This window comes from Gekko japonicus, unplaced genomic scaffold (assembly GCF_001447785.1).
Source record: "Gekko japonicus isolate JY-2015 unplaced genomic scaffold, Gekko_japonicus_V1.1 scaffold174, whole genome shotgun sequence".
Taxonomy (NCBI): domain Eukaryota; kingdom Metazoa; phylum Chordata; class Lepidosauria; order Squamata; family Gekkonidae; genus Gekko; species Gekko japonicus.
This window is the reverse complement of record NW_015177013.1, coordinates 1,466,310-1,492,838: the sequence shown is the minus strand read 5'-3', so window position 1 is coordinate 1,492,838 and position 26,529 is coordinate 1,466,310. Positions and strand designations below refer to the sequence as shown.

The 26,529-nt window shown below is 40.8% G+C and overlaps 1 protein-coding gene across 1 annotated transcript in view; it reads left to right on the top strand.

The window, feature by feature from the left end:
- The window catches only part of APMAP (adipocyte plasma membrane associated protein), a 32,464-nt gene that overhangs the window by 252 nt on the left and 5,683 nt on the right, over positions 1–26,529 (top strand). Inside the window, 4 exon segments of the mRNA XM_015427677.1 lie at positions 5,238–5,354; positions 13,518–13,633; positions 20,326–20,418; positions 23,291–23,407. Coding sequence (XP_015283163.1) covers positions 5,238–5,354; positions 13,518–13,633; positions 20,326–20,418; positions 23,291–23,407 — 443 coding nt within the window.

The following is a 26,529-nucleotide window of genomic DNA, read 5'->3' as shown; positions in this document are numbered from 1 at the left end:
GAGCACGGGGGTGCCTGTCTCTGTTCCTGAAGGAGAGACACCCCCCCCCCTTCCACTCGTTAAAGGGCAGCCTGGAGATGAGCGGGAGGGGGGAGCGACTCGTGGCTGGCTGCGGTGCGAGGCATGGGGAGGCCCTTCCTTCCTTCCTTCCTTCCTTCCTTCCTTCCTTCCTTCCTTCCTTCCTTCCTGTGGATGGTGTTATCCTGCGGGGACGGTGTCTGAAAGGCTGCTCTGGTCGCCTGGGGAGGGGGGAGGAGAAATACTTCACTGTTCCCCCAAGACACCCTCCCGGCTTAAGCCTTGTATACCAGGCCTCCCCCTTAGACATTATGACTGCCGTATTTCGGCTCTGGAGGTTCCTGAGGCAGACAGCCTAAGGATGTGTTGCTGCAGTTGGTCACATCCATTCCTGGCTACCCTTGCGTCTTTCTCATCCTCCCACTCCCAAAACTTACACTGCATGTTTCGAGAAAGCAAGGGACTGCCTGCATTTTTCTGCTAATTATGCCGGATACATTGGTGACATTGTAAATGGCAGGCAGTGTGTAAAAGCAGTAAAATCTAACAGTACCTGCAGTGAGGGCAGTAAAATGACAACAGGGGGGGGAAGTCAAAATGACATCTTTTAGTCCCAGATATATTCAGGGAAGTGATAGATTTATGTACAACTACTGTCAGAGAGTTATAGCAAATGTCTGTAAACAAAGTACATTAATATAATCGTAACCGTGATACTTGCCACTGGACTCAAACTTTGTTCTGCTGCTTCAGACTAACATGGCTGGATCCACCTGACTTGCAGAGGTGTCATTCTCTGTGTTGTAAGCCTGAATAAGTGTGTAGTACATGTTGGTTGACAGCTTTCTTTCATTATGAAGATTTTTGGGGAGCTCTGGTAATTTCGATTTGATTAGCTTGAGGGTTTTTCAGCCTTCTTAAATGGCAGCTTTTATTCTGGTGACTGGGCGATCTTGTATTGACTCACAGCTTTTTGTTGTTCAGTCACACAGTCGAGTCCGACTGTTACCATAATGTGTAAACTGATCTTTTAAAAATAAAACTGATCACTGGTTAAATTTAAATGCCCTTTTCTGCTGCAGAATCTCAGTGCTTTGCCAGGAATATGAAGGAAAGAAAAACTTGTGTGGCAACTTACAATTTAATGAAGAATAATCTTAGATGGACAGGTTATATATATTAGGTGTCCCCCCCAATCTGAGGTTACATCTTGGGTAGCAACCTAAGAAAGAGCCTTCTTGGTCGTGGCACCAAAATTCTGGAATTCTCTCCCCAGAGAGATTGATCTGTCCCCCTCTTTTGTTGTGTTCTGCTGGTGGATCAGTACTTTTTTGTTTTCTTTGACATTTCCTCTTTATTTCCTTTCCTGCTAAGGTTCTATCTATGTGTGTGTGTGTGTTAACCTTATATATATAAGGTTTTATACATATATATGTGTGTGTGTTTCCTGTATTGGGGCCCCTACTTTGGGTGTAAAGGTGGCATAAAATGCTTTTTTAAATAAATATTACTGAGTGTCTTTGTTTAGTAGATAGATCCGGTGGTCTGTTGGTCTGAAGCAGTAGGACAAATTTAGAGTCTCAGTGACACTGCATCCACCTCAAAAAGTGCTGTTAAGTGATCTCCACTCCTGGGAGGAGGCAATAGAGATTCTCAGTTTGCTTCCCACAGTTAGAACAGACACCTTTAGACAATCTGCCAAGCTGACATATTTATTGCTTTACAACTGTTGTCCTTATAACCTTAGCTTGTTATTTTAGACGTATATCTTCAACATCTTAGATGTTAATTTGCTGTTCAGTCCCTGTCTATAAATTTGAACCTTACCTTACCATTCCAATGTATTTGAAAAACTGTGCACGCACACAAAGGCTCATACCTTGAATAAACTTCTGTTGGTTTCAAAGGCCCCATTGGACTCTAAATTTGTTTAGTAGATTTTGTATATACACATGGGAGCCATCAGCCCTTTACAGCCTGAAAGAATTTGGAATCGACTTTCTTGAGGCCAGATTTTAAACTAGGAGTAAATATTACAGTCCTAAACATATAATATTAATTCTTTATGGTATAAGAATAAAGCTGGATAGCTGCATTCTTGGCAGTTAGTGTCACATTTTTAAAAGTTATTTTCCCTTTTTCTTAGTTTCATTTCCTACAATACTCCTTTCTGGATCAAGAGGATGTTTATTTACTTCATTTATACCTTGTCTGTCTCCCCAGGGGGACCAAAGTGACTTACATCATTCTCTTCTCCTCCATTTTATCCTCACAATAATCCTAAGAGATAGATTAGGCTGAGTGTTTGACTGGCCCAAGATCACCTAGCACGTTTCCATGTCACAGTGGTTTGAACTTGAGTCTCTCAGATCCTAGTTTAATACCCTAACTATTGCACCACTGTGGTTCCACCTGGTAGAGAAGATGAGTCGGGGCTTCTTCATGGGTGATAGTAGCCTGAGATAGCTTCTAGTTAGGGAGTAGAGCAGCTATATGCCTGAGTAATTGCATGTATGCCCTGATCCTATGGTTAATGCATATTTATGCCACCCACAAATAAAACAGATGTCTTCATGATACACCTTGGTGATTATGTACTGAAGAGAAAAAGTAGTAAGAATGTGAGAGCCTCCTGAGGCGTACATTATGTAAACATACTGCTTGCAAAATAGCTGGCTGATCTGCTATGTCTTCACACTTTGTGCTGTTCATTGGCACATATTTGAGCAACAGATCGCTAAACTCCACCTCGTCTTCACGCTATTACTTTAAGAAATATGTGGGGGATGGGGACTTCCTTAATATTACAAGAAACATGGAGACTTCTTATATAGGCCATCTAGTATTTAAAATGAGTTTTTGCTCAAATCAGACACCAGCCTGAATGTTTTTCTTGGGATTCAAGAAAAATAACTGTCATGCCAACAGTAAGTACTGTGTTCAATAGAGAGTACTGCATATGTTGTAGGGCCCAGAAAATTGATTGCACAAGATCTTGTGTAAGTGGAGATACAGTGAGCACTGTGGCCTTTTCCTTGTATTTCCACTTGCACTGGAACTCTAGTGCAAGTGGGAACTCAGTGCTGGAGCCAACACACTATGTTGAAGGGGGCTTGACAGATTTGTGTAACAGAGTAACTTGTTTGCATCCTGGTATCTAAAGTGAAAGATTTAGAGTTGATCAAAAGGTTAAACCATTTTCTGGCTGCAACACTTCAGAATGATTGTTGATTATTGTTTGATTTAAAACCCCCATACTTAAAAAAAAAACAACCCTGCTAATCGAAAGCTAATATATTTGGCAGAGGAGCTGGATTAGAATACTAGTTTCTTTGTGGGTTTTTAAATTAGGAAGCATTTGAATGTACACTTCCCATCTGCACTTCAAACTGGCACAGGCCCTGGAAGGCTATGACATGTTACTGCTGTAATTACTATTATAAGTCTGGAAAGGTAGTTTCAGAATTAAATGCATTACTTGTAAGGATTTGCCCCTCAAGTTTATGGAATAGTGATCATGTTTGAGTTCATAATTCATGCTTCTCTGGAAAAATGAAGATATACCTTGATCGTAATTGATACACTATTCTGAATGATTCTGGTCAGGACTGATTCAGATATAGGTGTGCACTTAAGAAACGCTAGGTGTATAGTTTGTTGGTTTGGATTTATATCCTGCCCATACTGCGAATGGGCTCAGGGCAGGTAACATCATTTATAGTAAATACAATTAAAATTTAGCTTCCCTATACCAGATCACTTAACTCCTACTCAGAAGTACACCTCAGTAACGCTATAGATTTGTTCTGGGTGTAGTACACAAGTAAATACTATTAGAGAATTTCTGCTTTCATTTTAAGCTTTTTATTAAAGCATAACTACTGTGTTCTTAACATAGACTAAATCCACAAAACATTATACCAGCCATCATTGTTACATAGATAATTAAAGGAGAGCAATTACATGAGTCCATAAAACTTTCTTAGCCCTAAAGTAAGGAGGTAACAGGCACAGAGCCCCTTATGAGAATCAGTAGGTAAGTAGAATTTTATTGCATGAGGCCAAAGGCCATAACAATATAATGATAGCTGCCCGAGCAGTAATAAATATTATAGTAAATAATAATAATAAATGTTATAGTAAAAACACAAGATTAAAAATAATATTAAAATTGTCAGGACCAGGACATAGTGGAGAATAGAGCATGTTGAACATCACTGCGAAAGTTCTGTATTTATAGGATTTTAAAATCATCTAATAATATCTACATCAGTTTTGTGTAGTGGTTAAGTGCGCAGACTCTAATCTGGGAGAACTGGGTTTGATTCCCCACTCCTCCACTTGTACCTGCTGGATGACCTTGGGCAAGCCATAGTTCTGGCACAGTTGTTCTTTAAAAAGAGCAGTTTCTGTCAGAGCTCTCTCAGCCTCACTTACCTCACAGGGTGTCTGTTGTGGGGAGGGGAAGGGAAAGGAGTTTTTAAGCCGCTCTGAGACTCCGAGTGAAGGGTGGGGTATAAATCCAATCTCTTCTTCTTCTAACTGTCCCACTTGATAAGGGTGTGCTTCTTGGCTAATTCATTATCTCATAACTTCTTGGAATATATAAAAATGTTATTTCATCCTTGCTACTTTTTAACAAAGTCTGCTTTAAAATAGCTGTTAGAAGTTTTTCATACATATGAATATCTTTTGGACCTCATCAGTAGTTCCATCCTTGAACCTTGTTTTCACTTCACAAAAGTTGGACATTCTTACAGTTCTCAGATGCTTTGACACATGGGCCTCAACAAATGGTATCTATTGGTAATGGGTTAGATGGCTTGTAATTTACACAAGGCCATATAATTATGTTACTTTGTCGTCTTCTCTTCAAGGATATTCTGTTCTGAGTCTCTAGACTCCTCTCTTGGCATGCTGGCTAGTTGCTGTGCCACAACATGCTCTTATGATCTTTTTTTTTTTTTGCTCAAGTCCAGTAACCGTTCCTCCGTATTTCTGGCCATATCCGTGACAACATGCTTACACCATTAAGATTGTTATACATTCATAAAATACTTCACCTAACATTGCTTGTATAGTTTTATTCTTATTAACAGATTTTTGTTTCCTTTACACTGTAGAAATGCCTTGATTTTCTTCTGTTGAGGGCAAACCAGATTCTGAAGATCCTTCTGTAGCTATTAGGTGCTGACTTCTGTTTTGTATTTTTGTTACAGTACATACAGCAATAAGATCTTCCGTATGACATTCATGACACTGGCTGTATCTCTAATTATTCCCTTATTTGGAGCAATAGTTCTTCTGGATTGTCCAATAGACCCTCAGCCTATAAGGTGAGCCATTAAATGGATGTGATATTGCAACATAACACACAGTTTATGTATTTAGTGTTGTAAGTTACCTTGAGTTTCCTTTGTATGATAAGAGAGGAAGGTTGCCAATGTTTCAATAAATAGTTTAAGCGTTTTGTTGAAAGTCCCATGACGGTAAAAATTCGTTTAATACATCTTGCAGGATGTTGGATGTAGGAACTGCATTATGTCAGTGCCTGCTTGGCTATACTGGCTGCCTTCTGAATTTGTGGGCAATGCTCCTATTGATCTTTAAAGCTTTAAGTGGCTTGGGCCCCATGTATACCTTTAGAAATGTTATGAATCTGAGCTGGCTCTCATGTAAAGTTAACATATAAAAAAGCAATGACAAGAACATCATGCACATGTATTTTTATGCTAGACAACATAAGCATATTCTGATAGGAAATGATAAATAAGCTTTGTACTTCTCTTTGAGAAGCACTACAATACAATAATTGCTAAAACTACTAGGCACCACTGAAAGTTCTGGGTGCCATGGCAACCTGGTGCCTGGGATTTGGCAAGCCCTGAAGGGACAGGCAGAGCAGGTGGTGTCTGCTCTGTCCTTGATGGCAGCAGTCTCTTCTGAGGCAGCCACTTCCTTCCTCCCAAGAAGCAACTCTCCTTTATGCTTCCTGGAGTTGGGGGGGGGGGCAGAACAGGTAGTAAAGCTGCCTTTGATGACAGTCTCTCTCCAGTCAGGCAGGCAGACACTGTTGCCATTGCAGCTATTCTGCTGTCTTAGTGCTGTTGGCCATTTGATGACTGCACAGACATGGGGGGAGGGTAGCTTCCCTGGAGGGAATAAGTCTGTTAATTATTTTTAGTGGCAGCTGCTCCTTGTAGTCCTATAGGACTCAAAGGAGATGAGAAATGGAATAGACCAGATTGCACAATGCTTCTGATGCAGCCAGTGTACTCTCCGAGGAAGGTCTGCATTTTGAGAAGACACGTGGATGTGTACCATATCTTTACTTGCTAATAAAGCACTTTTCAAAGCAGGTTTAAATGAGTTTTGAGCAGTCTGGAGGAGGAAGAGAGAGACAAATACGTTGTTTTAGATATTGTCCTGTGTGTAACAGTCACACCAAAGTGTACATATCACTGCATATATGCTGGTGGAGCTGCTGACCTGTGATACGGCTGGGGTGGATACTGCTGCATTTGACAGCTCTTTAGCAGTGTACCCAGATTTTCAGGAAAATTCCTTGTGCACCACATTGACTACTTATTTGAAATACAGGCATTAAGGTTATTTGTATATTGCCTAATCAATTTGGAAGCTGTCCTCTTACCTGATGTTGTTTTTTCCCGTCAAATCACTGCTGACTTATGGCAGCTCCATTGGGTTTTCAAGGCAAGAGACATTCAGAGGTAGTTTGCCATCACCCACCTCTGCATCACAACCCTGGTATTCCCTAGCCAGCTAAGATTCTTATCCAAATACTAGCCAGGGCTGACCCTGCTTAGCCTCTGCGATCTGACAAGATTAGGCTAGCCTGGGCTATGAATACCTTTCTTTGAAAGAAGCTAGTATTTAAATTGGCATTTTAACAGAACTGTAACTGATCACTCCAGGTACCTAGGTTTGTGAGGGCAGAAAATGTTTCAGAAAATCTGAATATCAAGGTCTTTGAGAGCTGGAAAAGCCTGTTGTGGTTCCATGGTTCAACCACAATTGATCATTATAGTAACTATAAATATCTTGGGTGCCAGTTGTGAGGTATTTTCCATCAGATTACTTATCTTGTCCTATTCCAAAGGATTTTGATAGTTATAAGGAAAACATACCCCTAAAAAGACAGTTATCTATATTGAAGATTTACTATTTAGAACACCCATTTTTTAAAAAGGTCCTTGCAAATTTATTTATTAATTAGATTTTTATCCCACCCTTCCCTGCAAGCAGAGCTCAGGGTGGCTCACAGCAATTAAAAACACAGATAAAATAATAAAAACGTTCTTCAGTTCAAATTAATCATACCAAGATGGTCCATAAACCTAGGAGCATGCTCCTATGGGTCTATAAAATGCCCAAGATTAAGAAAGGGCAGTGGGTGGTCACCCCCAGCAGTCGCTGAACATACCAGGTCGGGGTGGAGCAGGGGAGGCCAAATAAGAAGACACCCATTGCCTCAACTGAAGGCCTGGCAGAACATCTATGTTTTACAGGCCCCGCAGAACTGAAGCAGCTCCCTCAGGGCCCTGATCTCGCTCAGGTGAGTGTTCCACCAGGCTGGAGCCAGAGCTAAAAAGGTTGACTAAATGGATGTCCTTAGGGCCGGGGACCACCTTGTACCTTTTTGTGTTTTTGTTAGCATTTAATGCTTTGAAGGTTTTGGTGCTTCTGAAAAAGGGGCAGTTGCTTTGTTCCACAGCAATTTACTCAGCATACCAGCTGCGTAAGGGCAATTTCTAATCTCTTATGCTAATTGCATGCAACTTTCTCATGCTATTGCACATATTTAAGCTGGGATTCTTCTAAAGTTATGTATTCAGATTTTCATTAATGAAATATCAACACTTTTTGACACTGGCAGTACCATCCTGTGCAGAGTTACCCCAGTATAAGCTTATTGATTATTACAATTAATCTAAATAGGCATAACTCTATATAGGATTGCAATGAGGTGTTTAATTAAGATGGAATTAAAATATGCTATACACCATAAAAGACAGCTAATTTCCCCCCAGGAATATAGAAATTTGAGCGTTTGGAAAAAAGCATGCTAAATCTTAATTCAAATATCTTTGGCCTTTCAAAAACTTCTGTGAGATATTTGCTTTTATTTTCTTTAAAAACCCTGGTTTAATTTTGTAACTTAAATATCATTTTTGAGGCTTTAAAGAGCTGTGTTTCACACATAGATTAGAATTTTGCCAGGTATTTGTGGTAGTCTTCATAGTTTGTGGACAAAAACACTTTAAAAACTACACGCCTGTTGATGCTAACTTAGAAGAACGTTCTACTAAAAAGAGGTTACCTTCTAAGTAAATTGTTAGATTGGTTGTAATGATAACTACAACCAGTTTAATAATATGTAGTAAACTGGAGTAAACTGGTGTGGTTATCTTGGTTCAGGTGATTAACATAATCCATATAGAAGAGCATAGCATTAAATTGTGCAAAGCAACCCCAACCGGGGAAAGAACAGTCCACAGGCAACAGTATCCATTGCAATGTAGCTACATTCTGTTTTTTAAGTTTCCTTAAGTATTTGATTTTCATCTATGTAAGGGATTAAAAAACAAACACTTGGCAGCTGCTGGCAGGGTGGTTGCCCACCTGCTGCTAAACTCAGTAATCCTGATGAGAACATTTTATTGGTCCAAGTGGTTATGCAGCATTTTACAGATGACTTCAAAATATACAAGGTATGCTTCCTTCTAATGACTTGAAATTTTTCTAAGAAGATTGTGTAACTGGGGCTCATTTGGAAGAGCACTGGGAGTATTAAAAAACAAAGGTATAATGCTCAGATGATGTGACTAGCTAAGCCGGTGCCTGGACGCTTTTCCAGCATGCTGGTTATGTTATTGCTGTTATCAAAGAGCTGAAGAGAAACAGTAGTGCACAGTGGTATGCTAGAGCAAGCTTCATCTAACAGTGCTTCAATAAACAGTGCCTAATCGTGCAAACCTAAGAGTGCTTTCCTGGGAGTAAGCCCCATTGAATAGACCTTAGTAGAATTCAAAGTAGACCTGCTTAGGACTGCTCTCTAAGAGACAACTTTGTATAGTGGTTAATGTTGGACTGGATCTGAGAGATCCAGGTTAAAATTCCTACTGTGCCACAAAGCTTATTGGAGGACCTTGGGCCAGTCACTCTTTCTCTCAGCCTAGCCTACCCCACAGGGTTGTTGAGAGGGTAAAACAGAGAGGGGGGAGAGAGAGGGAGAGAGAGAGAGACCAACCAACCGACCAGTAAAAGCTGCCCTGGGCTCCTTGGAGAACAGTGAAATAAAAATGTACTAAATATGTCCTATCCATATTGAATCTGGAATATAAGTCTGAATTCTCAGCCTCTTTGCCCTGTTGTAGGCCCTCTAGAGGAACTGGTTGGCTGCAGTGTGAGACAGGATGCTGGACTAGATGGACCATTGGTCTGATCCAGCAGGGCTTTTCTAATACCTTATATTCTTTTGTTTTAATCTTCCTGTTTGCTCTTTTGGAATAGTGCAGCTCAGCAAGATGCTGTGTGGTTTGCACATCTCAGGTTCAAGGTATACAGGTGGCATGTGTTGGGAAGGACTTTTCTGTACCTGAGATTTTGAAAAACCACTGCCAGTCAGAATAGACAATATTTAGTTATACAGTCTGTTATAGTAAAGCAGCTTCATATGTTCATTATAAAGCTATTGATAATATGCTATATGAACAAGATTTTTGATGTAAACTAGTAGTGCAAAGAGGGGAAAGCAGCCTTAGTTTGGTAAACCTTTAAGACCACAGAAGTAGCACATCAAGAATGACTGTACTTTGAACTTCCAAGACTGTGTAGTACAGTAAGAGGATGACATGGACAGACCCTGAATCCTATGAACATACAAATACTGCTGTGATGTACTGTCAAGAGTTAATGCCTAGCAGAGTCTGAGTGACAGGCTGTTTGAAGGAAATTCTGTTGAGAGACTCAGTAAAGGAATGACAGTTGGGAACTACCAGTTGAAGAAGAGATAGATAAGCACTGACAGTGGACTGGGAAAGAGGCTAAAGGAGTGGGTGGATCAAAGAGGATCCCCATTCAATCCAAAAAAAGAAGAAGAGATAGCTGCTAATAAAGAGAAGTGATCCCTGCCCAGTTCAGAGGAGTGATCCCTGTCCAGTCAAAGAAGGGAAATAGCTCTTAAAGAAAGGACTGACTCTGGTTTTTATAAAAAGAAGGAAACTGGAGCTTGGTTGTTTGTTCCTGCCTTCTAAACTCAGCAAAACTCAGAATGTTTGATTGTATAAGCAGAAACTGAAAAGAGGACCTCTCTCCTCAAAAGTTTACAGACTTTGCTGAATAGCAGAAGCACTTGCTTGTTAGCAACAAATTATCTGGTGTTTATGTGAATACAAAGTTACCTCAGTTTTATTATAGTTTCACCTCATATCTCCTATACTTGATTCCATCTGACCTTTTTTCATGCAAGTTAAATAAAACATTTTATTTTGACATTCCAAACACCTCTCGTGTGCCATTTCAAAAGCAGAATATAAGGTGATTTCGTTTCTTCCTTCAGTTCCCTGGGCTGCATCAAAATACACACACACATTAAAGTGACTGGGTGGGACAGCCATAGACAGAAGGGAAAATCCTGCCTGTGAGGGAGGGACGTGGGTGGGTGGGTGAGATCACCATTAATGCTTATACATTTAAATTGTTTCCATAGAGACTGAGACACAGCTGATGCTATTTGCATCAGCAAATTTATTAACTTTGTTGAATGCATTGTGTTAGAATATAAAAGTCGCTTGTTAGCAAATTCTGTTTCAGTCTCTTATCTGATCTCTTGGATAATAAAGTTGCCTAGAGGCATTTCATTTTTCCCTATATCATGTGAAGATGATCCAGGCACTATGCAACAAATAAGGCAGTTCAATTGAATGAGAAAAGAATAAAAGAGTATTTGTAAAATTGCCAAGCTTTTGTTTGAACGGTTTTTAAAATATCCCTTACTTTACTTCAGTAATTTTGTGCTAATTCTCCGTAGAGTAGTTTGAACTTGCTATTCTACCAAGTTTTGCCACTGGGGGCCTGTATAGAAATATTGCTTCTATATTCACATGCCTTCTCCTGTTATGTCCTTTGATAACATGCTGTGTCTTGTTTCCTGTTTCAAGCCAAATGGTGGGGGCCACATGGCCTCAATAGCCATGCCATAAACCCACATTCTTTCACACTTTCATGCCAAATGCCAGACCTCATGGCTACACTTTCTGGCCCACATGCGACTAGTCACGTAGACCATGAAGTAGCTGGAATTTGGGGTCAGATGACTGCAGGCGGGTTCCCAAACTTATAGCCTATCCCCATACGTAGCTATCGCAACCAATAATTGGGCACACCCATGCCCACTTGCAGTTGGCTGATGACCACATCTAATTTGTGACTGGAATTGGAGTATAATTGTTCTGATCCCTATGGGAATGAGCTCTTGCTTAGCTCTCCCTTCCTCCTCTGTCAGTTGTTTTATGGCACCTGAAATGCTGCCTCTTGAGAGACAAAGAGCTGCTTTGTGACGTGGAGCACATGGTGTGCAAAAATGGGATTTCTCATCAAAATCCCCTGGTACTTGGACTATCTTGGACTGAGGAATCCTCCTGACGTGGTAACTATGAATCATTAACATTTAGTTAAGGCAAAACAGCCCTAGCCTTTGTTATTTTTGTAATCTCTGGTAGTCTGTTGCTGTGCTCTGTACTGAATAAAGATCCTTTTGTTGCTAAATTGTTTTTGATGTTGTAACTGAATTCCAAGGCTAAATCCTGTGGCCTAAACGCTTCCCATATACGCTACCATTGGAGAGTAAAAGTGTGCATCGCTAGATTGAGTTGCTAGTGTGTTAAATCCCAGCTGCTAACTAAGGGTTTGGAATCTCTCCCTTAGGAAAGGCAGGGACTAGTGAAAAGAGGTTCTGGTGGCATATTGTTCTGAAAACCAGAGAGGATATAGATCATCTCCTGGTTTGTTGTTTAATGTACTGAAATGTACTGGATTCCCTCCCATTCCTGGACTGGCTTGGGTGGGCAAATCCCTGTACAGGGCCTACCATTTGAAATATTCTTTGGCCAACTAAAGCTTGAAGTATTGCATTTTGTTAATTAAATCAGGTAATATGAAGGCACTGAATTAAAGTTCTGTCATTTAACTTAGACAAGCTGTCTTGAAATTTAGTAATAAGTGTACTGAGGCACAAGATGTATGCTGTTATTATTTAACATCCTTCCCAAGAGGATGGTTGTGGTTACAAACCCACTTAATGCCTACACTTCTAAAAATCAGTTAGCAATGAATTGTGTAAACTGGATGCTGTTGATGTGTTAAAGTCATACTTGTTGTTAACCTGCCTTGTAGCAAATAATTTTTCTAAACCTGTTTTTAAAAACAGTCTGGGATTTAATATAAATTGAACTGTTATCTAAAACCAGTTTTATAGTTATGTGACATGACAATGCAAAGATTTTGTGGGATAAATATTCAGAATCTAAACGATTTCTGGACTAAGTGTACCAAATACTTCAAGCTACTGGTGTGATCAAAACTTCTCCAGTTATCTTGCAGTGTTGTGGTGGAGGTGAACTTAAAAATCAGTTACAGGACTGAGTACATGTTGAAGGTTTCTCATTTGTGTGCTTGATTTGAACCCTTGAATTAAATGTGCTTGCAGAACCTGGAATTCTTGGCTTAGTAAATCAGTTAGTAGCAGACCTTGAAGGGAATTTCAAGACAATATTTTTTTAGTATTGAGCCTCCCCCCACCCATAGAGATAGATACGCACTCATACACAGTTTTAAGTACACTAATGCAGGTATTTTTTTCTGTATGTCACCTTGTAAACAAGGTTGTGAGTTGACATATATACCATAGCAACTTAAAGCATGTGCAGAACTAAGAAGTGTACTTTAAGAATTATGTATTTTGTTCCTCAGTGTATTTTATTTGCTTGTTTTACTGAACATAGGACTTTAACAGCATGTCCATAGCTTTCTGTTACATTTGTTGTGGTTCTATTTGATTTTATGTATGTTGGAATTAGTTTTGTTAAGTTATTTGAAGTTTTTTAGAAAGCCTTTTGTTCTTCATGGTGCGACGTGGCATACATTGACTTCTGTGTGCTGATGAACTTCTGTTTACTAGAACAATTCCCTGTTCTCCAGGAATGGCAATGTGTAATTAACAGGTATTTCAGTTATTAAAGGTTAAGGACCCCCCTGTGTAAACTTGCTTCAAGCTGCTGGTGCTCTATTCCTAAAGCTGATGCACCTCCATATTAAACAGTAAGCAATTGCTATTTAGGAAAACAAAGTATGCTGTTTTGAAATCACATCTGATGCTTGCAACTTGGTTGGCAAACTGGAAAAAATGTTCCACTTGTTACTCAAGAGTACTCTTTATACACACTCAATAAAAGCATGCATTTTCCTCTGTTTTCCAGCTTCAAAGAACCGCCTCCCTTATCCGGTGCATTGGAGCCAAACTTTAAGCTCCGACAAGCAGAAAGGCTGTTTGAAAACCAGCTTGTTGGACCAGAATCCATTGCAAATATTGGTGGTAAGCACAGAGTGAGGATTTCAAGTGGCTGTTTATTTGATTGCTTCACACTTAAGGACTTTATTAATGCTTGCATTCTGAATTATGAAGGGCTCTGTTTGACTCAAATTCCATGGATTACAAGGCCAACACATATCTAGACCTTTTGTAACCACAGCAGTCCCCTTCTGGACCTTGTGTTTTCTCCAAATTATTCTTAGTAAGAATCAGTGACCATAATTCCTTTAGTTAATTTGATGTAAGCATAACTCAGTAGTTAATACGTGTGTCTTTAGCATCTATCTAAATTGTTGTGTGATCTGAAGATTTCTCAAAGAATTGTACCTTCTCTAAGTGGTGGAATAAAAAACAAGTGTAACTACATCACAATGAAATCAGCTCCATTTTAGGACATATAAGATCAGTTAAGAATTTTGTATTAGATTACCCCTTTATTTTGAATTTATGAAGTCGCTAGGAGCATAATTAGATGTTTGGTTAATGAAGACAACACAGGGCTACATCAAATATCATTGGTTTCCACAGTCTAGTGCAGAGATCTTTCTCATTCTTAGGGGAAGGGCATCTTAACATGGATGATCCCCACCAATGAGTCAAGGGGGCACTGGTGGAGGTCGCCCACTCTTCAGTTCATTTCCTGCCTAGAATATGACCACAGACTTGTTCAAGAACACTCTATGCTAGACCTCCCTTTTAGCCTTTTTTTTTTGCTTCCTGTACCTTCTCTGCATTTTGTTCTGCTAATCCATCCACTCTTCTCTCAAGCCATTAAAAAAACTCCTCTCATTGCCTTCTGTTCTGGCTGAGGTAATGGTCTGAAAGCAAGATGCCTCAGATGACTGCTACAGATTTCCACTGTAATGCAGCTCCAAGACAGTGATACTTTTGCAAACTGTGATGGCTTGGTACAGGTCAATTTCAGTGTTAGCATTCTTTTTCCTGGGATTTATGCTGACAAACATACACTATTAATATAGCTGGCTGGTGCAAGTTGGATAAATTTCTCAAGGAAATTTTAAAAGGCCTGTTATTACAGGAAGCCATAAGTGGATTCCATGACTAATTCAGGCTAACTTGTGCTAACTAATGAAGCAAGGCCTATAAAATAGATATATTCTACATACCATGTGGAATTCCATGTAAATTGTGCAACACAGCTATATAAGCCAGGACAATATGAGAATGTAATTTCATATCTGATGATAGATGTCTTTCCTGATATTAGAAATCTGTCCTAACGGAAGGTCAGTGTGGTCCATTTTGGATACCCTTATTTACTGAAAGTTCATTAACATAGAAATATGTTATTATGAGGGACCCCTGCTTCTTCTCTCTATGTGAGGCAGATTTCCCTGCCAAAACACTGTTCCCCACTTTGACTGAACAGCTTCTTAGTAGCGTATTTGAATTACAGAATTATCTTTCTGCATGTCCCACCCTGTGATAGAGAAGTTATTTGGCTTTTGCCCAGGCCAGAGAGTTATTGTAATGCAGCAGGAGCTCTCTTATGAATCCCTTTAGAAATGGCACTTGACACGAAGTAAAGTTCAAACAGAAAGGTTGATTTTATTGAACAGGCACAGTTGAGTAAGGAATAGGGCAGGGGATGAGAAGTTGAAGTAAATTTGGTTCTGTATGCAACATATAATATTTTGAACAGGCAACAGAGTATAGTTGGAGTTTATATTCTTAGAGACTCAGTTCTTAACTGTGAGAGATTTGTTTATCTTGGAGATTTCTTTCAGCAACAATGTGTCTTAATAAAGTTTCATAAAACTATTTTAGTTTCCTGGAAATTAGTACTTTCTCCCTGTATTTAAATACTTTCCTTATGGGATTATAACTTTCCCTTTTAGACTTTTGAGGAGTCTAAAACCATTTCCCTTTTCACACAAACCAGGGGTCCCTCTGAGTTGAACCTGGGTAAGAAATATTCTCCTCTTTCTAGGAGTGATAATCCTTTTCTGTTTGGCTAGACTGGCAATTTTCAGTCTCCTGTCCAGCCTGTTCTGTCAAACCTAAACTCCAGTTTTGGAGACTATGAATAAAGAATTCAGCTAAGGCTGACACGTAGACTTTAGTTCTGATTTCTGAACTTTTCCTCAGATGTGATGATACACTGTGGGTGCGTTCAGACGGGCCATTTGATCCGGTATACGTGCCGGTTAGAAACTGACTTTATACGGGCGATCACACAGCCAACATTTGCCTCCCATCCCCAACCGTTCCCAAACCACCTTTAAAGCAGAGTATTTTGCTACCAAGTCCCCAGGTGGTGTTTTCCTGCTGCTCTGGTTCCAGCTGCATTTCCCCCCTGTGTGATCGCTCCTCCGCCGGTGTAGAGCCACTTCCTTTTCCCCGCTTGAAAGCTGCCCGAGGCTTCCGCTTTTTGCCTACTATTAAAAATTTTAGCGTCAACGATATGTGCTTGGGCGGAGCTTCGCCCCGGTGTTAATAAAACCAAAGTTAAAACGGTGCCTAGTTTTAGCCTTTAGACGAGTCTGGGACTTCACGGAGGCCAGTTTCGGTTTAAAAGTTTAAAGGGAAGTGTTCGCTTCAGGGCATGCTTTGGCGGGATACGTTGTTCTGTGCATGCGCAAACTGTGAAAAAAATTTTTTTTAATGCCGACGCACGCTACTGTGTGCCTGTAGTGTGGACACCCTGGAGCAATGTGCTGCACGGTGAGAGAGGCGCTTGTCCCGGATCAAATATAGTCCGGACAGAATCGGAGCAGTTTAAACCGCTTCGGCACGCCGTCTGACCGCACCCTGTAAGGGCAAGGAGTAGTGTCCCTTCACTTCTCAAGTGATTTGTCTGTTTCCCTCAGACTGACACACACACACACTCCTCCTGACTGGCAATTGCCAAGCCGAAGTCCAAACAACAACTGACTCTCTGACAAGACTTTTGAAAGCTCTCCTCAGCTGGCGCTGACCAATCAGAGAAAAGGGGGAGTGCATGCAGGCAGCAGCCTGTCAATCAAATTGTGCGGCATTCACCCCTAATCTCTCAGCTCTCTGAATCTGATGCACTAAGCATCCTGGTTTTGGAGGTCAGTTAGTCACAGTTATGAATAAAAGTTATCTTCTGCATATAAGATAAAGGTAAAGGTTCCTGTCATGGCTCAGGTGGGGTGTCACCTGATGCTGCCACCACTCTGGATTTAGGTTCCCTTGAGAAGGCCCAGAGCACCCTCCCAAGACCTTCAGACCTCCCTTTAGGCCGAATAACAGGCGTGAGGACCAGGCAGAGTAAAACAAGGAAAGGGTTTATTTTAGAGGAGGTCAAACAACAAGGGACAGAATAATAACAGTAAGTGGGTGAAAAGAAAAGAAATCAAATGCCCTAACGCGTCTGAATTTACTTTCCCTAGCTCACTATCTCAAGTGGCCTTACACTACTCACCCCTCCCTCAGGATGAGGGTTTTTCCCCTGCAGCAGCCTTCTTTCTGCCTCTGCCCTCTGGAAGAATGAACAGCTCTTCCTGCTGCTCCAGAACTTTTATTCCCAGCCCTCCTCTTTTCCTATTGGTCCATTTTGGCTCCATAACCTCCAAGGGGCTTCTGGGAGTTGTAGGCCCAGCCTCACCTACTGCTAGCCAGGCTCCTTGGGCCTAGTAGGCCTCTAGTGGCACAGCCCAGATCATGACAGTTCCCTTGCTCGAAAGCCAGTCGAATCCGACTCTAGGGTTGTGGTGCTCATCTCCGTTTCAAAGCCGAAGAGCCAGCGCTGTCCGAAGACGTTTCCGTGGTCATGTGGCCAGCATGACTAAACACCAAGGCGCACGGAACGCTGTTACCTTCCCACTGAAGTGGTACCTATTTATCTACTTGCAATTTCTTGCTTTCAAACTGCTAGGTTGGCAGGAGCTGGAACTAGAGACGGGAGCTCACTCCGTCATGCAGCAATTCAGGTCTCGAACTGCTGAACTACCGACCTTCCAAAGCCTGCAGTTCAGCGTCTTAACCACTTGAGCCACCGCAGCTCCTTCTTCTGCATATACTAGAACCTTATTGTTGAGTTTTAAAAAATGGTTTTATGGCACCTTAAAGACAAGAGTTAGATCCTATGACTTTCTTCTGTTAAGTCTTCCTTCAAAGGGAAAAAAGAATGGCTTTTTGATGGAGACATTCTTCCAACAGAGAAGACTTGTTCTCAGTGGAAGACTTATGTGACAACCTCCTATTAGGGAGGACTGTATTTCTCTAAATGTGCTCTTTATTTCTGTAAAACTGGATAGATTCAGCTGCCACCAGGAATTTAAGGATTTCCAAACCGTCTGTTTCTCTTATTGGTAGGGTAACACAGGCTCAAGGCTTTTCAGGGATCTATTGTGGTCCAGAGAAAGAATTGATTTGAATTCTGGGGTATATTTAAATAAAATAGGATTTATTGAAAAGGGAACAAAATAAGAAGTTGGTAATTATTTAACTGGTTGGGAATAAGGTTTCTGTAAATGAACTTGTCAACTGTATCACTTTAACACCTATATACTGATCCTTCTCGGATCCCACACAGATTCTTTAGTCTCTCTCACTCTCTGACTCCACACAGCATTGTCAGAGGTCTCACTGACTGAAATTCCACTGTACAACATCAACTGCTTTTTCCTCAACTGTCATTATTCCAACTGTCTTTCCCCAATCTCTCCCTGACACACCCACACAGATCCACACAGAATAACTCCTCCCACACACTGCCATCCAGCAATCACGGCACGCTAGTTACTATCAAACATTTAAAGGTACTCACACACTCTCAAACAAGGAATCATCACAACTTAGTAGAAGGGAATCATAGGATCCATCCGTCACCATTTTATTATGACATGAGCTACGGGGGACTGGAACCCACTTCTTCAGGTGCTGTGACTGACTCTTCACTGTATTTCTTTTTAAGAGGCTTGTTTCTTATGTAAAAAAAGAACAGCAAGTTCAGGGGCCCATGAAATGCAGGAAGCAGAATTAAATGTAATTATGTAGAAATATGCAAACTCCGAAACACGACGGAAGACAGGAGGCCCTGGCGTGATGTGGTCCATGGGGTCATGAAGAGTTGGACTCGACTGTGCAACTGAACAACAACAACATGTAGAATTCAGATCTAATCAGGAAAAGACAGATCATTCAGAATCATTTGAATGATATCTGTATTTTTCTTGATTATGCACAATAATCTGTCATAGACATGATCTGCAGTTGACCTTATTGTTCGTAGAAAGAATGTTGTGGAGGAACAGTGTGCAGTTTGATGTTTCCAGTGTCCTGCATAATTTGAAGTTTATTTTTTGAATTTATTTATATATTCAATTTATGAATCCCCTGTTCCCCGCAATGTAAGGCCTTAGGTGTTGTATAACTGTTAAAATTAAAAGCAAAACCTGAACATTGGCTACGTTATCTCAGATGGCATCAAACATTCCTTTGTTACCCTACTATGGACTGTGTTGCTGTCTCGTGGGCAGGTGAGGAGAGGGCTGAAGTGAAGATGGGGGAAAGACAGAGGAGAGGAGGGTGCCGGCTATAATGGAACATTGCTGTCCTCAACCAAAAGCCTGGTGGAACATCTCTGCCTTACAGGCCCTGCGGAATTGCATTAAGTCCTTCAGGGCCCTGGTGGTATTTGGCAGAGAGTTCCACCAGGTTGGAGCCAGGGCCGAAAAAGCCCTGGCTCTGATTGAGGGCAGCCAGATGTCTTTAGGGCCAGGGACCATAGTAGATTATTGTTAGCAGAGTGTAATGCTCTCTTCAGGACATACCAGAGGAGGCGGTCCTGAAGATATGCAGGTCCTAGACCACTCAAGGCCTTAAAGGTCAACACCAAAACCTTGAACCTAACTACTGGCTCAGCACAGGTGGTATGTGCCATCTGTGGTCTTCCCATCAGGACTCACACTGCTGCATTCTGGACCATCTGAAGCTTCTGGATCAGTCTCAAGGGTAGGCCAGCATAGAGCGAGTGGAGATGACCGTTGCATGGATTACAGTGGTTAGGTTGGGGCGCAACAGGAAAGGGGCTAATTGCAAAGCTTGGCATAGATGGAAAAACACCGACCTGGCAATATTGACTGGTTGTGTTTTAACTGATGTTTTATATTTTATTGTGAATGTATACTGCTTGTCAGTTCTTGGAAGCCGCCCTGAGCCTGCCTAGCGGGGAGGGCGGGGTAAAAGTGAAATAAATAAATAATTAATACATAAATATTTGTGACCTGGACCTCCATAGTTAAGGAGGCATTCAGAGTCATGCTCAAACTCCTGATGGATGGTGTCAGTACCAATGGCATCCTATCAAGAGTGGGAAGTCTTCCCCCCACCTCCAGAGCCCCCCCGCCACAGAAGCTTCATCTGTACCAGATTTAGTCTCAGCCTACTACTTTTTAACTACCCACCATGGCCTCCAGACCCTCAGCCAGATTGTCAGGAGCAGTATCTGGGTGGCCATCCAGTAGCAGATATAGCTGGGTGTCATCAGCATACTGGTGGCACCCCAGCCCAAAACTCTGAACTAGCTGGGGTGAACATCTGTGAGAGGACTACTCTCTGGGGAACCCAACACATCAGGGGGTACCCAGGTGACATCCTATCCCCTAGCACTACCCTCTGTCCCCGACCACAGAAAAATGAGGTAAACCATTGTTCTACATAGTAAACTATGTAAACAGGCTTATATTACCACTTCTCTTTTTCAGATGTTCTGTTCACTGGTACTGCTGATGGAAAAATTCTGAAGATTGAAGATGGGCAAATAGAAACCATAGCTCGGCTTGGCCACGGTCCCTGTGGTAACAGAATACAACTTGTTTTGACAGTTGCTTATACTTTTTGCTGTATCTTATAGTGATTAGCCAGTTGCTTTTTACTCTTGTTCTGTCCTTTCTGTACATTGACCCCTCTTTCTAATAGATTGAAAAGCTAACTGTGTGAAAATATACACTGCTGCTTTTTAACAAAAGGTAGCTGAGCTGCATGAAAACCACAGTGGAGTCTTGTGGCACCTTGTCTAACAGATACATTGTGACACAAGCTTTCACGGATGAGATCCATGTCATCAGTTACGTGCAATGTGCCCTCCATGGATATCCACATACAGAGGGGAGAAAATTAAAGTTCAAAAGGCAAGGTGAAATGTAAGATTCATTTGTATATAAGAATTTTAACCAGTATGAGTTAGATAGCACCTAAAATTTCTGCCCACACCAGAGTGTGTGTATGTTTGTGAGACAGAGTGAGATTTTTGTTAATTCTCCCCTATGGCAGCAGACCTCTGATTCCCCCTCCAGGCTATTTCTGGGGGGCTCCCATCTTTTAGGAGCAGCATTTGAGGGATGTTTCAGGCTTTAACAGGAGTGTGGAGGCAGGGAATGGCATTTCATGGATGGAAGGATCCAAGCCAGTGAATTCTTATCATATTACTGATATGGAGTTAGTTTAGTTTGTATACCATTAATCATCAAATTTTATGAAGTGGGGCTTTCTTCTAAACTGAATCAGGCCAGTGGTCCATCTAATCCAACATCTTGTTTCATACAAGGACAGACTAGATGCCCAGGAGGACCCAACAATCTGGGAAGAGTAGCCAAGCCTGTCCCCAGCAGACTCCAAATTCCAGTGCTGCATCTGCCTGTGCTATCATTTTTGAGATACAATGACCAGAACTACATGCAGTATTCCAGATGAAGCGACACCATACCTCTGCACAAGGGCATTACAGTACTGGCCATTTTATTCTCAATCTCTTTTGTAATTATCCCCAGCGTGAAGTTTGCCTTTTTCAGTGCTGCCACACACTGAGTCAGCATTTTCATTGAGCTATCTACGACAATCCCCAAATCTCTTTCAGTCTTGATATTCTGTAGTTCAGACCCCATAAGCATATGTTTAAAGTTAGAATGCTTTGTTCCAGTGTGCATCACCTTACATTTACCAGTCTTGAACTTCATGTGCCATGTTGTTGCCCACTCACCCAATTTAGAGAGATTCTCGGATACATAAGCCACCTTAATTTTCACCATCCTAAATAATTTGGTATCATGCACAAACTTGGCCACTATGCTGTTCATCCCCAGTTCCAAACGATTTATAAACAAATTAAATAGCACCAGTCCCAATGCTGATCCTTGTGGGACCTTGCTGTTTACTTCCTTCCATCACAAAAACTATCCACTTACACCTACACTCAGGTTCCTGTCATTTAATCAGTTTTTAATCCATAAGTACACTTTGGGGGTTCCATTTCTATCACTGTAGCTTTCAGGGCTTTTTTGCGAAGTAATTCCACAGTATTTTCACCCTTCTCGGTGAAAAACACAGGAATCTTGCATCAGTGAACACTGAACTAGTTTGTTTTTCACATTTAGTATTAAATATGTAGCTCTGTGTTCTTGGTGCTTGCGGGGGGCAACAGTGGGAGGGCTTCTGGAGTTCTGGCTTCGCTGGTGAACCTCCTGATGGCACCTGAATTGACCACTGTGTGATATAGAGTGTGGGATTGGATGAGCCATTGGCCTAATCCATCATGGCTTCTCTTAAGTTGTTTCTACTAAGCTGCCTCATCTGGGCCTTGTGAGAGAGTTGTAGTCCCCGTTTGGGTCCCAACTGGGATTGAGAACCCCTCAATTATATACAATTGAGCCTATAACAGATATGTAATACATTTGTATCACATGCATTTATCATTGTCTTTTGACCCCACTATTATAATGGTTTTTCCTATCTAATGTGTAGAATAATATGCCTCTCATTCTGTTGCAGTGCTACCTGTAGACTTTCTTTTTTGTTTTAACTTTACAATGTAGGAAAATTTAACACCAGAAAAAATGGGATATCAGTGACTGGCATGGAGAAGTCTGTGCCGCTTTCCAGCATCTAGCTTTGCATTCATATCTAGTATAGCACAATTTCTTTAATAATATTCATTATTTGATTCCTTAATTGGTTTTCCTGCATAACTTTCTATTTTCTTAGTTTGTGTTGATATTGTCATCCTAGCATATGGATGTGCCTAAAAGATTAGGGTGCCAGAGGTGCAGCTTCCCTGTGTATTGCAGAATGAGTCAGGTAACTGTCATTATTCAGTTGAGAAATGCTGCTCTGCAAAGTAGGGGAAAAAATTCTTAAATGAAACTCATGGGCTGTGCTTGTGCTTTTCTTACACCATGCCTTGTGAATTCAGTAAATATGAAGCAAGAAGATGACTGACATGAAGGGAATTAATCTTCTGCAAGTCATTTTGTATTTGAATACATGTGGCTCCACTGACAATGGATAGCTTGAAGAAAGATGAAGATTAAGATCATCAGTCAGGCTTTAATACTTCTCCTTGGCAGCTGGTGTTGAAGCCAGTCTTTAGAGCAGGCAGTAGAGGGCACTGTGAACTTACAGCTTTAAACATCAGCTGATTCTGTGTGTACACTTTCATTTGTGAAAAAGAATAACTTGTGTTAATAGGAAAAGCACACATGAAAGTCAGTTTGTAGGTGTGAACACTTCACTGGGTTTGTAAACAAAAGCTGTTGCTAAGTGTTCTTCCAAAATCTTGTCTTTTGCTTTTTTTGTCTTTCTAAGTTTAAATACTAGACTGTTGGCTTTCTTTTCTGAAGCAAAATTTAATGTTTACACACAAGCTGTTTTGAACCTGCTAATGTGTCTTAAAAGGAACTGGCAGAGATGAAGTCACATGTGGTAGACCTCTTGGAATCCGTGTGGGACCAAAGAACACCCTTTTTGTAGCAGATGCCTACTATGGAATCTTTGAAATTTTTCCATCCTCAGGTAGACTTTTTTCTCACTAGTAAACTAACAACCCTTGAGGTCTGTTTGATTTTGTAATTCTTTTTGTCCCGTACCCAACACCTTTTTGTAATCTCATATTTGCTTTCATGGAATGCTTGCTATATCTTGGCATAGTAGGTATTTCTAGGGGGGGGGGGGCGCTACCTGATTCAAAAGATTAAACAGGATCTCTTCTGCTAAAAATCCAGCTTTTTAGAAATAACCAAACATCATAATCTAATTACTCAATGTAATGTTCATCACTTTGAGGTACAAATGCACTGAACATATTATGTAAACACTTAGTTTTATTGTATCAAAAGGCTTCTGATGGGTCTGGAGTAGAGATGTAAAATTTCCAGCAATTTTGAAGCTTGGGAAAAAATCCAGATTTTTTTCCTCATTTTTTTCCAGAAAAAATGGAAATTTCTGGAAAAATTGAAAAAAATGCTACATTAGCACTTCTTTTTTCTTTTCCAGATTGAAAGTCATTCTGTTTCTTTAGGAACATAAAATATGACTATGGACATTTTTAATTAAAAATATTAAAAATATGTTAGTATTAAAGTATTAAAAATATAGTGTATCCAAACAATTATTACAAACAGAATACCCACCCACATGCAAAAACAAAACTGAAACCTTTTTCTTTTCTTGTGACAATAGCACCTCCTAAAGGAAGAAATGCATCTTGTTCTTGCATTGGAGAGTTCAGTTTGTAACCTAGGACTTGCTCGCCCTCAGTGCACAGAAATTAGATCAATCTGATACCATACATTTTGGGCAAAATTGTCGCCTTAATGGAGCAAGCCTCAGAGCTAAGCTCACTATGCTTGTTGAAGATTTGGAAGAGGATTGTATCCTGTTAATCAAAATGTTTCTATTGTAAAAATGTTGACCCGTATGAAAAGTAAATTCAGATGACATCCTGACTTGAGAGCTGTGATATTCCCATCACTCTGGTTAATGGAGCTGCTGCTGATCTTAATTATCCCAGCAATGCAATCTGGCTCTATCCTAAACCACCCAACAAAATCCTGTCGAGTATTTTGTATTCTCTGAAGACATCTTAAGAACATGAAAGACTGGCTGGAGTGTACTGCATCCTGGTTCCCCAGTGGATCACCTGATGCCCAGAAAAGCCTACAGAAGGGATGCAGAGGCTGATGCCGTTCCCTGTTGTTGCCCCCTCCTCCACACACACCCTGGTATTCTGAGGTTTCCATGGTTAACAACCATTGATGGACCCCTCTAATGAGTTTGTCTAATATATTTTTAAACAACTTATTGTTACTGGTTATAGTTAGTGGCAGTGAATTCCTCAAGTAAATTCATGTGACAAAGTGTCCCAGGTTCCAGCATGTTCCCCCTCTTGTTTTTTAAAAAGGCAATTTTGAAAAAAACAAATCTTTATACTTTCCTTAAGGGAAAGATGCTTCAATGCTTTGATCATTTGGGTTGCCCTTTTCTGCACCTTTTCCAGTGCTGAAATATCCTTTTGGAAATGGGATCACCAGAACACTACACCATATTCCAAATGCTGCCACTCTAGCACATTAAGATACCAGTTTTCAGTCCCTACTGCAGGTTTTGTCCTGTTTTAATTATTGTTGTACAGAGTCACCCACCATTACTTTAGGCCCCAGTTAAGGATTTTTTTGTCCCAGTGTGCATCATTTTACACCTGTGTGCATTCAATCCCTTTGTCACCCAGTCCAGAGAAATCCTGTTGGAGCTCTTCACAATCTCCTTTGGTTTTCACCGTCCTGAACCTGTGTCAGCTGCATATTTGGCCACTTTAATGCTCACTATTGATTCTGTATTATTCCTGAACGAATTAAATAGTACAGGCCCTAATATTGGTCTTGAGTGACCCCATTTGTAGCTCATCTCCCTGTGATTCTTTGTTCAGATATAAGTTCCAAAGAACTGTACATAGGACTACAGATAGGCTGCTTGCAGGCTGAACTCTGTAGTGTTCCAGGCCCAGAGCAACCGCAGAAACTTTCTTAATAAACAACCTTTACATGTTGTTTCTGCCAATAGTGCACTTTCTGATGTTCAGGTAGAGAGTAGTAATTTAACTACCCCTGAAGCCAGAGTAAACCTCAGAATAACTTTATAGTTCTCATGACTTTTTAATAACTAATACTGAAATTGAAACACCCATTTAAAAATGTTAGCGGTTGAGGTATGATTAGAGCTGTGTTTTGATTTTCTTTAACACATTGACTTTTTTTCAATATTGACTACTGTTCATGACCTAGCCTTAAACCCCTGTCTGTCTGGCACTTCCACTAGTCCTTGCTTCTAGGCTGGCAGGAGAACTGGGAGGTAGGGGTTGGGAATAACACCATGCAGTTTGTTGATGTCATAGCTGGGCAAAAACCTGTACATGACATTTAGCACATCAGCCAACACTCTGGAATATCCCCTTACAGTTTTGGGAGAAGTCCAGAATGTTGGCTGTTGTCATCAGTGCATCGTACAACATCACGTATGCTTCTTGCCCCGTCCCCAAAATTCCCAGGGTGCAAAATGGTGGTCTGGCAACCCTATGATGTCAACTGTGGCAAATACATTAAGTACTGAGTATCATAGAAGACAGTACCTTAGTAAGGCAGTTTTCTGATGAAGTGGTCAGTATTTATTATTGGAAAGAAATCTGGCCCTTCTGCTGAATTCTAGAATTTAAAAATGTGCTAAATATGGGGGGGGGGGATGGCAGGGTGCAAACCTAACCTTAAATGTAAAAATATGTTGGCCAAATGATGACCCTCAAGGAAGACCACCCAGGAAGACTCTGCAAAGGCAGGCAATAGTAAATCACCTCTTTTTCTCACTTGTCTTGAAAGCCCATTACTAAGTTGGCTGTGACTTGACAGCACTTTACACACCCACAATGTTGTAAATTAATGTATTACTTGCAGACTACCAACTGCCAGATTGGGGAGGAGATTGGGCAAGTTGGTGATCATGTAATGCAGCTGATGCTTTCATTTATCAGTAATTAGTCCCATGGCATGGGATGTGGTCCTTGTGCAGCCTGTTAATTGAAAGCTTGCTTTGGAACTTGGTTTCCTACATCCAAGCCTCTGCACTACCCCATCTCTAAAACATCT